This window comes from Sceloporus occidentalis, unplaced genomic scaffold (genome assembly GCF_023333645.1).
Source record: "Sceloporus occidentalis isolate IW3139 unplaced genomic scaffold, rSceOcc1.0.p SCAF_3, whole genome shotgun sequence".
Classification (NCBI taxonomy): Eukaryota; Metazoa; Chordata; class Lepidosauria; order Squamata; family Phrynosomatidae; genus Sceloporus; species Sceloporus occidentalis.
In genome coordinates, this window is record NW_028316983.1 from 9,190,786 (window position 1) to 9,208,091 (window position 17,306).

Consider the following 17,306-nt stretch of genomic DNA (forward strand, 5'->3'; position numbering starts at 1 on the left):
GAGAGGTGTTCTCTCAGGTGTTTGTTGTTATTTGCAGTTTTTCCACATTCATGGGGGTCCTGTGCCCCTAACCCCAGCGAATGTAAAGGGACAAATGTATTTCTGCAGTATAGATTCAGCCTTAGTCGTGGTTTGCTTTAAGCAGCCACTTGGATACTCTAAAATTCAGAGTAGATTCACAACCAGAATGAAACAAGAGCCACCAGCTAAGTCAGTTTATCTGTCAGTTGGTCTGTCGGTCTATCTATCTAATTCTTATCATTGGACTTTTAATACCCGAAGATTGTTTTTGCTATATATAATCGGTCTCATTCCTTCTCAGAACATCAAAACAGGAGTGGTTCCCCTACACTATTTATTTCACAGGAACCAAAAGTTCTTTGCTGATTTTCAGCTAATCTGAATCTATCCAAAGTTCCCTCTTGTCCAAGGGTACAAAATTTAATGGAGGCCAGGGACCAATTTCCACCCCCAGGGCCACTGCTCCCAATAGCAAGTCCATATCTCACTCTTTTCCTCTGTTGTTCCTCTCAAAATGGTGACAGGAAACTGTACCATGCCAATTTCTGTCACCATTTTGAGAGGTACAGCAGAGGAAAATGGATGTATTTGAGTGTAGTTCTGGGATGCTTGTAGGGCTCAAAAAACTCATGGTGTTCTTTCAGGGCCAGGAAGATGGGTTTCAGGGACTATAAGCAACCCACAAGCGTCATTATTGACACAGCAGCTCTATTCCTGTATGTGGTCACCTAAGCTTCCCAATTTGGTAACAATAGGTTTATTAACACCAACACTTTCCTCAAGTATCTTTAAAACATTGCAATTTCCATAATTTTATACAGGGAGAATAAACATGCGACTTTATTGTCTTTAATGCTCTTTATTTAGGTAAACATATGAGTATTACAAGTTAGCAAAAATATCAAGCCTATTAGCACCATGTTTGATGAGAAAACTTTGACATCACCCAACTGATTCTTTAGGATTGTCCATCTTGTGTTGTCATGTTGGATTTATTCCGCTCTCTCCTTTGCAGGAAATAGTCACCATTGTGGTCTTTGGTGTGGAGTATTTTGTGAGAATCTGGGCTGCCGGTTGCTGCTGCCGATATCGGGGCTGGAGAGGAAGGTTAAAATTTGCCCGTAAACCCTTTTGCGTCATTGGTAAGAACTGCCAAGCTGCTGAGTTATCAGCAAAGGATTTTGTGCCTATGCCTTCCTTCAGCAGGGTATCTAACCATTAACAAAACTTTCATAGGCATTTCTCCCAAAACTGTTCTTGACACTCAACAGTGTAGACTGCCCTGCCAACATATGGACTTTGAAAACTGGAAATCATAGTATTATTATTATTATTATTATTATTATTATTATTAACCTTTATTTATAAAGCGCTGTAAATAGTAATGATTGTGGCAAAAGCAAGGTCTCAGAATCTTCTCCTAATCATAGAATCATAGAATCATAGAGTTGGAAAAGACTGCAAGGGCCATCCAGTCCAACCTCCTGCCATGCAGGAAATCTAAATCAAAGCATCCCGAACAGATGTTTAAAAACCTCTAAGGAAGGAGATTCCACTACACTCCAAGGAAAGAGTGTGTTCCACTGTCGAACAGCCCTTACTGTCAGGAAGTTCCTCCTAATGCTGAGGTGGAATCTCTTTTCCTGGAGCTTGCATCCTTTGCTCTGGGTCCTAGTCTCCGGAGCAGCAGAAAACAAGCTTGCTCCCTCCTCAATATGACATCCCTTCAAATACTTAAATAGGGCTATCATATCACCTCTTAACCTTCTTTTCTCCAGGCTAAAAATCCCCAGCTCCCTAAGTAATTCCTCATAGGACGTAGTTTTCAGACCCTTCACCATTTTAGTTACCCTCCTTTGAACACGCTCCAGTTTCTCAACATCCTTTTAAAATTGTGGTGCCCAGAACTGGACACAATATTCCAGGTGGGGCCTGACCAGAGCAGAATAGAGTGGGTTTGCTTCAGTCTTGAGCATGTGCAAACTGCCTTTTTACATCTGGGATTAAGAAAAGCTAAATTCTTTTGAGTTTTGGTCTCTATCCAGGTTGCAGCCCAACCTAAGGTGAGCCACAATGTGTCCGTTGCAACCATACAGTTATGCAATAAAAAATAAAAATAAGAAGCACGTCTCTACTTATATGCATGAGCAAAAAGGAGATTCTAGGTCTGAACATTTATTTATTTGATGTATATACCACTTTCATCCTGAATGAGACTCAAAGTGGTTTACAATATATATTAAAACAGAACTGCATGGAGTACAAAATTTGAAAATGAATAAAATGATACATTGTTAAAGCTCTACTTGTAAAATATTAAAAATTAAAACAATAAAACCCTGTTAAATACAGACTGCGTACTAAAAACAGCACACCCAGTTCCACATCACTTCACCCTGGTCAGTTAATGCTGAAAGCATGAAAAATTGAAGACTACCGTTTGGCTGTTATTTTGTGCTGTTTTCTCTTTTGGTCCTGGAACCCTGTGCAATTGCCTTCATTTGATAATGGTAGGCTAATATTTTTAGAACTACATGGTTGGGAGAGAAGAGCAAATAAATAAATAGATAAATAAATAAATAAAAATTGGAAACCAAATTTCCTGCTCTAATACATGCTGCATGGCTTCACAGGTAGAATACATTGTTACCTCTGAAATCTGTACTGCACAATCTGAAATGGAGGTTTCAGATAGTTCAGTACATATTACTTAATTTCTTGGGGGAGAGTGTGGCCTATGGCCCACACATAGGTCCCAGAAGCACACTTTTGCAAAGCCTGAAGCACTTTGATGACTTCCAAAGACCCCAGTACTCATTTAAAAAAAAAAAATCACCATAATTTTGGGTCGGTTGTTTTTAACACGAGAAATGACCAGAATGCCCCAAACTATTGACAAATGTAGAAGCTTCCATGGACATTTAGGTCCAGTCTAAGAAGCTATTTATGTCTGAGGGGTTGTGTAGTGTAAATTCACATCAGTGTAGTTGGTTCTGGAGTTATGCTATGGTGGAATCACACTGGATTGCTCCAGTGCACAACTGACCTTCCAAATGGGCAGCAGTGACTCATGCTCACCTTTTGTGCATTGGTGCAATCAAGTCTAGGAAGATGTCTGTGGTGAAAAACCTATCTGTGGCCAATCTGAGAAACCCAGTCTAAGAAGCTGTCTATGGTGGTTTCTGCACACACACCTTACTCTGTCGCCCCGTGAGGCCACTACTTGACAGCCGACAACACCATCAATGAGTGGCTTACCAGGAGAGTAGACTAGAGCTCATTTTCAGAGAATTCCAAGGTTAGGACAGGCTCTAGTCCAAGGAAAATTTTAGCTTTCCAGATGCTGTAATCTGCAAGACCCACCAGCTTTACCTAGCATAAGCAGTGATGAAGGATTGTGAGAATGTAGTCCAAAGCATCTAAAGGGCACAGGTTTTCCTACCCCTGCTGCAGTTACTAGGGCTACCTGGATTTTTATATTATCTGGATTAAATCAGGACACTTCTTTTGTCTGTTCTGCTCAAAAGCTGAGAATGCAAGCAGAAGCTTGGGCTCCAATGTATCCTGCCTTGAGTTGACTTGCAAACATGAGACAAGAGGGAGGAAAAACTTTGTTTACTGTTGTATGCCTTTGAATAATTCCTGATTTGTGGCAACCCATGGGGTTTTCTTGGCAAGATTTGTCAGAGGTTTGCCTTCCTTTGAGGCTGAGAGAATGTGATTTGGCCAAGGGCGCCCAGTGGATTTTCATGCTGAACTGGGATGTGAATTCTGTAGTAGTCCTCAAAGGGGAGGCAGAGATGTCAGAAGGTTGAACCAGTTTCCCCTTTGTGACCCTGCTTCTTTTCCATCCTTACAGACATCATGGTGTTAATTGCCTCCATCGCTGTGTTGGCTGCTGGTTCCCAGGGGAATGTCTTTGCTACCTCCGCACTCAGGAGTTTGCGGTTTCTGCAGATCCTGCGCATGATACGGATGGACCGCAGAGGAGGCACATGGAAGCTACTGGGATCAGTGGTATATGCCCATAGCAAGGTGAGTTCTGAGGTCAGGCTCATATCTTGCTCTGCAGGAGACCTAGGTTGCTGTCACACTGCAGAATTGACAGTTTCTCTTTCACGGCTTCATCCTGTAGAATCCCGGATTTTGTGGTTTGTTGCGACACCAGAGTTTCTCAGACAGAGAAGGCTAAATATCTCACCAAGCTACACATCCCAGTATTCTGTAGCTTTGAGCCATGGCAATTAAAGCGCTGTCAAACTATTCATTCTGTAGTGTCAGTGCAGCCAAAGTTGACAGGAGTGGGGCTGCTTTGACTGCAGTCATTGGAAAGTGTGACTTGAGGGGAGTTGAGAGGAGAAAAAGACTGCAGAAGTAGCTGGGTCTTCAATAAAATGTTGCAGCAGGGAACTTTCCTGTTCACGGTTCCAGCTAGGCATGCCCTTTCCCCCATGAGATCCCATTCTGTTCTCTTTTTCACTTGGTTTTCTGTCCCCTTTCCACACCCAGTGAGTCAGCATTCTGTGACCAGTGAGCATGCCCTATCTTCATTGCACTGGAGCTTTTGTTTATTTACTTGTTTTGCTCACTTAAACATTCATAAGGGTTGCCAGTTCACCTTAGCTGAGGATGGGCAAAATAATATTTGGCAGAGGAGAGGACATCTGCAAAATCTTTCCAGCAGATGCCTAGAGAATACTGCCAACTGGAAGCTTTATTGGAAATAGACATTTTATCTCAGCTTTCCCCAATTTGCTGCCCTCCAGATTTGTTGTTTAACAACTCCCATCATCCCTAACAAGGAGGACTGATGAGAGGAGCCGAGCACATCTGGAGTATGATGGATTGGACAAAGCTGCCTTATTTTTCTTTCCAAATGGTAATGGGGTGGTGGAATTGATTGTCTTCAAAAGTAAGCCTAGGCAATAAACATTCAGGTCTTGGAAAAATGGATCAGTAAGTCTTACTCTATAAGAGATCCTTCTTTGCTAAATACATGGAATTACTAGCAGATGCAAGTGTGGTCTGCAGAAAAGTACTGCAGCATTTCCTTCTTCCGAACAGGATTGCTCCTGTTCAGGTTTTCAGCAGCTGTTCACTTCAAGTAGGGCATTCCCTCATTGGAAAATTCACTGGTAGATTTCAAGTTGTAATTACAGGATGTTGTAGAGCTCATATATTATAAATAATTTCATCATGCCAAACTCAAGATAATCAAAATTCTACTTCATGTTGCTGAGCTTGGCATTTTACTCCCTCTAATATACAGCAGAATTTTACCCATCTTGAGATAAAATAAATATTTGTGTATTTCACGTGTTTGATTCGGTTCCTCCTCAGCTCAAAATAAATGATGAAATTACAAAATAAAATTTAAAAAAACAAGTTTTTTTAATTGAATTATAAAAATTATAATGAATTTAATGGAATTTAGCTGTTGTTTTGGCTTCCATTAAATGAGAACAAATCTTGATGTTAATAGATATGCAGAATCCTTGATAGTTATGTGTTGGCTGAATGGGTTATAATCTGCTCTAGAAATGTCCAACAGATGCCATATCCAGATCTCCAAACTTGAAGCCCTCCAGGTCTTTTGGACAACAACTTCTATTCTTCTGATCAATTCATTGCACTGACTGGACAAGGGTGATAGAGTTGTAATTTGACTATCTTCAGTGCATTAGGATGAAGATAATAGCCATAGCCCAGAGGTCTATGCTGCAGAAAGTAGCTTGACCCCCCCTACTCCTCTATGGATTACTTTATAAAGTCCCTTGTCATGTTCAGTGAGTACTGGTATACAACAGCCTGAATTTTATTGTCCAAAGTATAGCAGTCAGTTTTCACATAAAAAGACATAAAATAATCAAGGGCCCTTTCACACTACACAGTCATAGAACTATGATCCCACTTGTGGTGGTTCCATTTAAGGCGTCTTGGGATTTAAGCTTAGGGAATGGTTTTAAAATTCTCAACTAGAGAGTGCTAGTGCCTTGTTGTTGTTATTTACCATCAAGTCAACTTCAAACCTATGAATGACAGTCTTCCAAAAGCCCCTGTCATCATCTGTCCTACTAGTCCCTTTCTTCACTATAAACCCCAGGATTCCATAGGATGCAGTCATATTAAAGTGGAATCACAGTGCTATAGTGGTGTGAGAGCCAGCATGGTATTGTGGTTTGAGCATTGAACTCCAACTCTGGAGTTCAGGGTTCAAACCTCCACTTGAGCATGGAAATCCAGTGTGTGACCTTGGGCAAGGCACACCTTCTCAACCTCAGAGGAAAGCAAAGACAAACCTCCTCTGAAAAAAACCTTGCCAAGAAAACCCCATGATAGCTTCTCCTTGGGATCGCCAAAAGCTGGAAACAACTTGAAGGCATGGTCTAGTATGATCTATTGTTTAGTCCCAATTAGAGCAGACCCACTGAATTAGTTACTGAATGGTGAGTCTGCAGATTGGTAAACCCATAGGCTGTATGCCTGGACCAAAGTTCCTATGTTCTTTCTGGCCTGAGTTGTCCTGTACAGATGACACAGGCCAATGGCCCCCGGATTGGCTAATCTGGAATTCAATCCACCAATACTGCCTTGATCCCAGTATTAATGTGGTCAGAAAAGACCAGCTGTTTGCCACGGAGTTTCCTGGGAACCCCACAGTGACATTGATAGACTGCCTAGTTCCATGCACCCCTTACCTGCCACCACTGTTGTGTCCACTTGGAAGGCCTCAGTCACAGCCTGTGACATTGGCAGGGTAGAAAGGCTTCCTTTTTCTGCCCTTATGGAGCAAATGTGACAGCAGTGGCAGGTAAGGGGGATATGGTGGACAGACATGGAACAGTGGTGGGCAGGTATGTGAACACCTGCTCACTGCCATGCCAGCCTGGAGATGGAACTGGGTCAGAACCACAGACAGGATACCATGGCTTGGTACCTGACAGGGTAGTTGTGAGGATCCAATGCATCAGCCTCCTGCTATTTCCCTTTGAGCTCTTTTGAAGACAGGTTGGGTTCTATAAGAAGAAAGAAAGACACTGCTGGTACAGACCGGCAAAAAGAGACAACTTCAGGGTGGTGAAGAGGCATCGTGTCTGCATGCTGCATGCCCCAAGCTGGCATCACACCGCCTGCCCAACCAGATGGTGGGCAGCATTTTGGCATTTTGGTGGTGTGGTGTTTAGAGGCTGCACACCAAAGGAATACTGAAAAAAAAATGCCATGGCACCAAAGGCATTCTTTCCCTTTGCCACTCCTTTTTGCACCAGGAAAAGGCTGGATCAGGGGTTCAGCATGTGGTTGCTGTGGCCCTGATCCTGCGCACAAAGGGGCTGCATGACACTGCTCCTTTAGGGCTGTTTGTTTTTGGCCGAAGTTAGTGAGCAGAACATGTGCAATCTGTGGATGGAAGCGCAATGTGGATGGAAAAATATGTTCTTGGGAAAAGGAAACACAACTGGCTTTCTTGCACTAGAGTTTCCATTATGGCTGGGGGATCCTGGATGCTGTGGTTTGAAAAAATAGCTTCCCCAACATTTGCATCCCTAGAAACTAATTTCTCTGTTGTTCAGCTTTCTCAGTTCTTTGCTTCTTACCCATCTGTAACTGCTCCATGCTCCAGTAAGTATTTACTACTCCACTTACATTCTGCCTCTGCTTTATGGAAAAGCCATTCCATTGTGGTGAGTGATGGTGAAACATACTGTCTTTTTCTGTCTTTAACTGTGTTGCAGGAGCTGATCACTGCCTGGTATATTGGTTTCCTTTGCCTCATCTTAGCCTCCTTCCTAGTCTACTTGGCTGAGAAGGGAGAAAATGAGCACTTTGACACCTATGCAGATGCACTATGGTGGGGTTTGGTGAGTAGTCAAGCCTCCTTTCCTTCATAGTAGCCCTGGTGAGCCCTGTTAAGCAGTCACAAAAAGAACTGGTTTCTTATGCCCTTGTAATTCCAATGGATTTAATTCACCCTTGCACATGGTTGCCTGATCATATTCTCCATTCTCTTGCCATCTTGTCTAGTCCTTTCTCACTTTTAGAATCATAGAATCTGACTAGATTATCGCACTACACTCTTATAGTGCCGCTTTTTCACTTTAACTGCTTTGGCTGCTTCCTGTTGTATTCTGGGATTTGCAGTTTAAGGAGGGACATTTAGAATTGTCAGCCAGAGAGCATGGGCATCCTGCCAAGCTGCCTGTGTCCTGGGAGGTCAGGTAATGGCGGGGAGGTGGGGGGCAGCTGTGAGGCCAGAATACTCCAGGCTCTCTCTGGAGTATCCTGGCCAGTCCAGACAAGGCCTACACCTCAGACAGAGACCCCATATCTTCCTACTCCTTGGTTCCCAAGTTTTGGTGCCCAGATGTTCTTTGGCTACAGCTCCCAAAACCATTGACCATTGGCCATGGTGACTAGCGCATCTGGGACAAAAAGACTAGTGACATTTCTCTTCTCTTCTCTTTATTAGTGCCCCATTACCCCCACCCCCCCCCAAAAAAAAAAACTGGGACTCAAGGCAGCTGACAAGAGATCAAGAAATACAGTACAACTAAAAGCACATGTAGCTAAAATAATACAAAATGCTATAATTAAAGTAGAATTAAACTATATAATTATATTCCACAATTCTAGAGAATTAAAATTGTTTAAAACATTAACCTAAAAGTAGTATGGCACTCTAAGAGAAGTCTATTCCTTGTAGATTCAGTCACTGCTGGAATGCAAAGGTCTTTATTCGTGGTTGAAAGGACAGAAAGAGGGTGCCAATCTAGCCTCCCTAGGAAGGGCTTTCCAAAGCATGGGAGAAATCATGGAGAAGGCCCTCTCCCATGTTCCCCCCATACATGCCTGTAAGAGTGGTGGGACTAAGAAAAGTGCATATCCTCAAGATTTTAGAGCTTTGGTAGGATTGTATGGGAAGATAGAGTTCTTTAGATAGCCTTGATCTGTGCCATATATGGCTTTCTATGCCATAAGTAGCCTTTTGCTTGGAAATAGAGTGGCAACCAGAGGAGCTCTTGTAGAGGTGGAGTTATGTCTTCTGTAAGATATTTGGGGATCCAAGGTTGGCAATCACTGTCTCCTTTTCACAGATTGGTGTGAAGGCTACAATTCAAAAATATGACGTGTTTCAAAATGATCATAGAATCATAGAATCGTAGAGTTGGAAGAGACCACAAGGGCCATCCAGTCCAACCCCATTCTGCCATGCAGGAACTCTCAATAAAAGCATCCCTGACACATGGCCATCCAGCCTCTGATTAAAGACTTCCAAGAAAGGAGACTCCACTACACTCCGAGGGAGTGTCTTCCACTGTCAAAAAGCCCTTACTGTCAGGAAGTTCCTCCCAATGTTGAGGTGGAATCTCTTTTCCTGTAGCTTCCACCCATTGTTCCGGGTCCTGTTCTCTGGAGCAGCAGAAAAAAAGCTTGCTCCCTCCTCAATATGACATCCCTTCAAATATTGAAACAGGGCTATCATATCACCTCTTAACCTTCTCTTCCCCAGGCTAAACATCCCCAGCTCCCTAAGTAATTCCTTATAGGGCATGGTTTTCAGACCCTTCACCATTTTAGTCACCCTCCTTTGGACATGCTCCAGTTTCTCAATGTCCTTTTTGAATTGTGGTGCCCAGAACTGGACACAATATACCAAGTGGGGCCTGACCAAAGCAGAATACACTGGCACTATGACTTCCCTTGATCTAGACACTATACAGCGTGCCTGTGTCATACGCGGGCACGCCTTACGCAGCTTGAGCATATGCGCTCAAGCCGCAGGGCGCACGCAGGGTGGAAGGGGCGGCGCGTCCCATTCAATTGAGTGGGCGAGTGCGCCCGTTGCGCCCTGCGTGCCGCCGTGCCACCCGCCACCGTGCATGAGCCCCATTGTTTACAATGGGGCTTGAGCATAGGCGGAATTCGCCTTACGCGGCGGGATCCGGAACGGATCCCCGCTTAAGGCGAGGACCCACTGTACTTTTATTGATGCAGCCTAAAATCGCGTTGACTTTTTTAGCTTCTGCATCACACTGTTGACTCATGTTCAATTTGTGGTCTACTTGGACTCCTAGATCCCTTTCACACCTAGTTTCATTCACCCTGGTGTCCCCCATCCTATATCTGTGCATTTTATTTTTCCGTTTGAAGTGCAGTACAGTCTGTCCTTGCCTTACGCGGGGGATCCGTTCCGGCTCCTGCCGCGTAAGGCAAATTCCGCCTATGCTCGAGCCCCATTGGAAACAATGGGGCTCATGCGCGGCGGCGCGGCGGCACAGGAGCGTGTGGGGCGCAACGGGCGCGCGCGCCCATTCAATTGAATGGGATGCGCCACCCCTTCCGCCCCGCGCGCGCCCCGCGGCTTGAGCGCATATGCTCAAGGCCGCGTATGGCACGCCCGCGTATGGCGTGGGCACGCTATACCTTACGTTTCTCCTTATTGAATTCCATTTTGTTAGCTTTGGCTCAGCTTTCTAGTCTATTCAGGTCATTTTGAATTTTGATCCTGTCCTCTGGGGTATTAGCTACTCCTCCTAATTTGGTATCATCTGCAAATTTGATAAGTATGCCCCCAATTCTGTCATCCAAGTCATTGATAAAGATGTTGAATAACACTTTGCCCAGGACAGAGCCCTGTGGGGCTTCACTGCTCACTTCTCTCCAGGGTGAAAAAGAACCATTGTTGAGCACCCTTTGGGTTTGGTCTGTCAACGAATTACAAATCCAGTTACCTTGTCTAGCCGAAATTTTACAAGCTTGTTTGCAAGAATGTCATGGGGAACCTTGTCAAAGGCCTTACTGATGGCATGCTGGCGTTCTTACATGCCACAAGCTTGGAATTCTTTTGAGTAGATGTTTGGCCAACGGCCCAAGTTTGGTTTCAAATTAACGTCGGTGTGTATAAATGATAGCATGGGATCAGAGATAGCTTGAAATCAACATCCCTTGGACAGCAACTCCAAACAATACAATACTTTGGGGATATAAGAATGGGAAGGCAGGGAATTATTGGAACTGGAGAATGAAATTATGTGATCCAACTCAGTCTTATCTCCTGCCAGAAATTACACAGTGGAAATGGCCACACAAAAATTCAAGATGTGGCTTTTGGCTTTTATTCTTAATTTGCTGGCTAGAACATGCGTTTCTGCCTTAATTATTTATAAGCCACTTCTTAATGTGTTGCTTAATGCACAGTGAGTGCACTTTGTAAAATTAATGAAGTCTGGGCAACGGAAATGCAAGTGTATTGGAAAATCTTTGTACACAACCAAGGAGAAATTGTGCTTTTGTTTAGCTCTTGTCCTTCAGTGTGCAGATTATTGTATTAGGAGAGTAACAAAATGGCAATTAATGAGCTTCTTGGGCCAATTGAGCTGCCCTGTATTTGGTTTTTCCATTTCTTTTCAATTTTCACGCAAGCCTTTTCAGCATTTGTCACAAAGTGTGTGGAGAAACCACAGAAGATATGACAAATTCCCAACAGGTCTCAGGTTTGGAAGGAGAAATTAAAGACTTGGTTTATTATGTTAGCAATAGAGAGTGAGAAGAGAATACAGATTTGAAAGTAAAATTAAGATACAAGCTGGAAATGCATCTATACTATATAAATAATGCAGCTTAACATGACTTTAACTGCAATGGCTCCACCTTACAGAATCCTGAGATTTCTCGTTTTGTGAGGAACTAGCACTTTTTGATGGAGAAGGCCAAAGACCTTTTAAGCCTACAAAGCCCATAATTCTATAAGATGATGATGATGATGATGATGATGATGATGATGATGATTATTATTATTAATATAGCGCTGTAGATTTGCACAGCACTGTACATAAGAACAATAAATATAAAAGAGTAAACCTGCCTATGGCGTACAATCTAAGAAATAATAGGATAATACATATAAAATACATAGCAATACAGGAAATGATTCAATAAAACAGGCAACAAAAGAACATCAAATAGCAAGTGACAATCATGCAATGCTGGAATGCTTTGGAACCACAGTACTTAAAGTGGTTTTATACTGCATTATTTCTACAGTGTAGATGCACCCAGCGAGCCTGTATTGTATGTGTGTTGTGTAAATCTTCACTCACATTATTAAGTGGAGATCTTGTAGCACCTTTGAGATAAGCTAAAGAAAGAAGTTGGCAGCATGAGCTTTCATAGACTTAAGTCTACTTCCTCAGTTGCATTTGGTGGAGGTAAAATGGAGGTTGTACTATCACAACCCTTTTGCTGAACACCAGCATTGTGAAACAAGTTGTGCATCTGTAGATATGCTTGTTTCTACAATCCCAATGAATCAAGTGGTACATTGAGAGCACTTACAAGGAGATCTGCACCATCCAGAAACATACAACTGTTCATACAACAGATACAGTTGCAAATCTGAGTTGAATATGGGTTTTATGTCGTAGCCAGAAATGTACATCTGCTTGCATAAGGATATTTAGGGGCACAAAACACTAACAGGACATCAACTACAGTAAGGGGAAATGTTTGCCTAACAGAAAAGGCTCTTGCTGTAATGGGGCCATCACCTTCATGAGAGGTGGCTGCTATGCTTTTGTGTGCTAGTTTTAGACAAGGTGTACATCCTTACTGTAATGTCACATCAAGGGGAACTGCTCAGACCCTAAAGAAGTTTCTGATAATTGGATTTTTTCTAAAAGTGGCATAGACAACATGGGAGGAAATGTCTATAATTTATCACAAAGGATGTGGATGATCCAGAAGGTGCCCAGTTTATAGTTACACGACTATATTCAGTGTAGCATTCATTTGTGCAGAAGAAGTATGGAGTAGAGTGCAGGGAAAGTGTTTCATTTTGATTGCTGAGAGAATGTGATCAGGTTGCATCAAAAGCTCTTCCCTGCAGTTTTAGGTCTGCACTCTTTACAGCCATCGAGTAAACACTACAGCTTTATTTTTCAAGTGTGCTACAAAGCTCCTGTACCCTTTGCAAGCTTCAAAAGGGTTCAAGTTCCAAAATGCCCATTATTTTGCAAAGGACTCAAACTGTTTAAGAAAGTGCTTGGCATTGATTTAGCAAACTCTGTTGTTAGGTCAGCTTTAGATTCTGTTGCTATTGTCTAGGATATAAGTGACAATCAGAATAGAAAGAAAAGAAGTAGATATATCTCTATCAGACTTAAATCTAGTTCACAGATGATATGTGAATGTGTTATATGTGTATTCATTCCCTGTTTCTCAGCCAAAGTTGACTTGCACAGTGGCCACTAGTGAATTATGGTCCAGGTTCTTTCCATCTAGAAAGACAGATACCTGCACAGGTGCAGAAGACATTTCCCTCTCTCCTACACTGCTTTGTTGGCCACATCTCACCTGCAAGCCAAAATACCTGTTGTCTTCTGCAGTCCCTCTCAAAATGGTATCAGGAAGTGATATCATATTACTTCTTGTCATCACTTTGAGAGGGATTTCAGAGGAAAAGGAAGATATTTGCCCTCATGCTGGGCAATTTGCCCACCCTTGTTATAGAGAGGCAGGTTATAAACCTCCATGTACTCCTGGTACCAAGACTTTGAGAGCTCTAGGGAAATGCAGGTCAGGACTTTGCCCTTCTTCTGCATCAGCTGGAGAGTTCAAACTGAGAATTTTCTCACATTAGGCTTTGGTTGTTTTTGAAGGGTTGCATATAATGGGATGAGTCATGTGCTTTAAGATTTCTTGGGATGTTCCCTCTGAGATAAAGTGTGTGAGAGTGTGTGACTTCTCTGAATGTTATTACATATAAATATCTACAGTACATCCCAAACCTAATATTTGATGTGTGAGGATTCTAGCTTAGACCTGCAGTGTTCATAAGTAATAAGAGTAATAAAGTGCTCATTATTCTTTTCTAACCAGTGATGAACACCTTTGCCAAACTTTGCATTCCTGTAACAATCTTCAGATGAATTCAACCTGTTAGATGATTACAGCTCAGGTTCACACATAAAGAAAACAGCTAATACTTCTACACAAGATAGGCAAAGTTAGGGTTGTCTCATTTAAGTCTTCTTCAACAGGAAACATTTTCCTTTTCTGCCCAATAGGTTTTGTACTTTCTTTTCTTCTAAGCCATTTCTTCTAAGACAAACCCAGGAGGATTCAAAATCCAGATCTCCAAGTTTGAATATTGCAATACATTATTTATCTAGCTGTAAAATGATTTGGAAGAGGTACAGGAGCAAACGTTGGAAGGATTAATTCATTAATTCATTAATTAATAGATAAGAAGATATGTCCCTCAAAATACAAATTTAGGAGTGAAATTTAACATTTAAATCTTTATTTTTAAAGTGAATAATTTTTGGTACGTTCTGTATCTCATGTTGGCTCCCATACTACACTGATATGATCTGGAATTGTTGTTTATGATGATATCTGTTTTTCCTCAGATTACACTGACCACCATTGGTTACGGGGACAAATATCCACAGACCTGGAATGGACGCCTCCTTGCAGCAACGTTTACCCTGATTGGTGTGTCCTTTTTTGCCCTCCCTGCTGTAAGTAGGAATATGGCAGGCCAAACTTTGATGGGTGTGGGGGCAAGGTTCAGTGGTGAAAATATTTATTTATTTAGTAAGATGGTAGCCAGCATTCACTAAGGCAGTTATGAATGCATAACCTAGAGTTATACATTAGTGACTGGCTTGTATTCATGATCCCTATGTATTCTGGAGTTGGTGTCAAAGTGTCATCCATTTGAATGGGACATACACGTGTACAGTCCAATGGTTGCACGATCTTAGATTAACATTTTATTGATTGATTGATTGATTGATTGAGAGTGAATACCAATCAGGCAGACCATTTCCATGCTGTGAAGTCGAAGACTTTCATGGCTGGCATCCATAGTTTTTGTGGGTTTTTAGGCTATGCAGCTGTGTTCTGGAATAGTTTATTCCTGACATTTCGCCAGCATCTGTGGCTGTCATCTTCAGAGAAAGCTGACATGGAAGAGAGTGGGTTATATATACTGTGTGACCAAACATGAATCAAGGAACGTGAAACACACTGCAGAGTGGGTCAGCCAGAAAAACGAGCAGTAGCAGAACACATTATAAAACCATGGAGCCCTGGTGGCGCAGTGGTTAAATGCCTGTACTGCAGCCACACTCAAAACCACAAGGTTGCGAGTTCAAGACCAGCAAAAGGGCCCAAGCTCGACTCAGGCTTGCATCCTTCCGAGGTCGCTAAAATGAGTACCCAGACTGTTGGGGGCAAAATAGCTTACTTGCTAATTAGCTTACTTGCTGTTCACCGCTATGATCTTTGGAATAGCGGTATATAAATAAAACAAATTATTATTAATTAATTATTCTGGGCATTAAATGCTATTTGAAAATACTGAAATTCTGGACCATGCCAACAACTATCAGGTGAGAATGCACAGGGAAGCCATTGAAATCCATAAACACCTAGACAACTTCAACAGGAAAGAAGAAACCCTGAAACAAAGTTTGGCTACCAGTCCTGACAAGCACCAAAATCAAGACCCAGCAAGTGCAAATGACAACCACCCAGAGTCAGGGGTTTTCCCAGCATACAATGGATCGCTGTTGCCATTCAACAACAGACCAACACACAGATTAATATGTAAATCACTTCCTCTCAACCAAGGGTCACAAGTATATGTACTCACTTCCATGTCACACTCTCAGAACCTGAGAAGGTGGCATTGGCAAAACCCCCTCTGGGTAAATATTGCCAAGTAGACCCTAGGATAGAGTTGCTGTAAGACAGAGTGGAAAGCATATAAGAACAACATATAAGAACAAGAACAAGTCTAGGAACTTCTTTTCCCCAGTTTTCACCTGTATTTGTAGAAAGCAGACATTTCTACTTCTGATTCTTAAAGAGAAATTACCCTCTCCCCTCTCTGGGGTAAGTGATAAAAGAGAATTTCAGTTGATAGTGTTGATTAGAAGTAACATCTTTCTTTATTGCAGGGCATTCTAGGCTCTGGATTTGCCCTGAAGGTCCAAGAGCAACATCGCCAAAAGCACTTCGAGAAGAGGAGGAATCCTGCAGCAGGCCTGATTCAGGTGAGAAGCAGAAATTACAGAGCTTCAGGGCTTAGAACAGGAATCAGTAAGCATCAAGATGGTGCTACAGAATTGTTGAGTGGGTTTCAATGTGGGGGACAGTTGAATCGTTGCTAGTGTCAGATGTGTGTGATTTAGGAATGGGGAATATATAGCCTTCTTTATTTTGTTGCACTGCAACCATAGTCAGCATAGCCAACTGAAAGATAATTGTAGTTGTGGACCAGCAACATCTGGAGGATGAGACATTCACCATCCCTGTTCGGTATCACCACAAAACCCTTGGAAGTGCCTTTTGATATATAAAAAAAATGTTCCACTGTTTGTTCCAAGGAAGATGGTCAAGCTTGACAGAGTTCTGAAAAGTTGCTTTTATGGACTATGCTTACAATGACCCCGCTGACTGTCAATATTGTGCAATAACGCGAAGATTTTCGCACAATGTCACCAATATCATGAAATTATCCTGTGAATAAAGTGACAAAATTCCATGAATAAAAAGCGGCACAATTTTGCCACTTTATTCATGGGATAATTGCATGATATTGGCAATATTGTGTGAAAATCTTCATGTTATTGTATAATATTGATGGGAGCATAGCACTATGTTCCAGTCTTTTTCCCCTGTGTGATAAAGTCCATTGTGAACTGGCCAGTTCACAATGTCTTTGTTCACTAATGAAAAAGAATTAAAACTTTGATTTTTATTGCATGCATTTTACGTTTCTATCAAAGTTTAGTGTTAAGGTAAAGAAGACCACCTGCCCTCTTGATCCCTGTCCATCATGGCTGGCCATCCAGGGAGGTGAGGCAACTTTGAAGTTACTACAATCCATAATCAATGGCTCCCTCAGGGAAGGTTGTTTTCCATCGAGTTTGAAATTAGCAGTGGTGAAACCCATTCTAAATAAACCTTCCCTTGATCTCCTGGACAAAAACAATTACTGGCCAGTATCTCTTCTTTCCTTTTTGGGTAAGGTGATTGAGAGGGCAAACCAGCTCCAAGCAGTCTTGGATAACGCCGATTATCTTGATCCATTTCAGACTGGCTTCAGGTCGGGATACGGAGTGGAGACTGCCCTGGTCACCTTGGTCGATGATCTCCGTCTGTGCATTGACAGGGGAAGTGTGGCCCTGTTGGTTCTCTTGGACATCTCAGCGGCCTTCGATACCATAGACCATGGTATCCTTCTGGAACGCCTGAGAGAGTTGGGAATCGCTGGC

General features: G+C 42.3%; 1 protein-coding gene across 9 annotated transcripts in view; it reads left to right on the forward strand.

Annotated features, from left to right (window-relative positions):
- Positions 1-17,306, forward strand: part of KCNQ2 (potassium voltage-gated channel subfamily Q member 2) — a 150,188-nt gene that overhangs the window by 62,436 nt on the left and 70,446 nt on the right. For 8 of the 9 annotated variants that reach the window (XM_089513621.1, XM_089513614.1, XM_089513622.1 and 5 more), the window contains exons 3-7: positions 1,037-1,163; positions 3,881-4,056; positions 7,755-7,880; positions 14,430-14,540; positions 15,987-16,082. In XM_089513621.1, coding sequence (XP_089369747.1) covers positions 1,037-1,163; positions 3,881-4,056; positions 7,755-7,880; positions 14,430-14,540; positions 15,987-16,082 — 636 coding nt within the window. The remainder of the gene's footprint in view (positions 1-1,036; positions 1,164-3,880; positions 4,057-7,754; positions 7,881-14,429; positions 14,541-15,986; positions 16,083-17,306) is intronic. The other variant, XM_089513620.1, reaches the window with a different exon arrangement.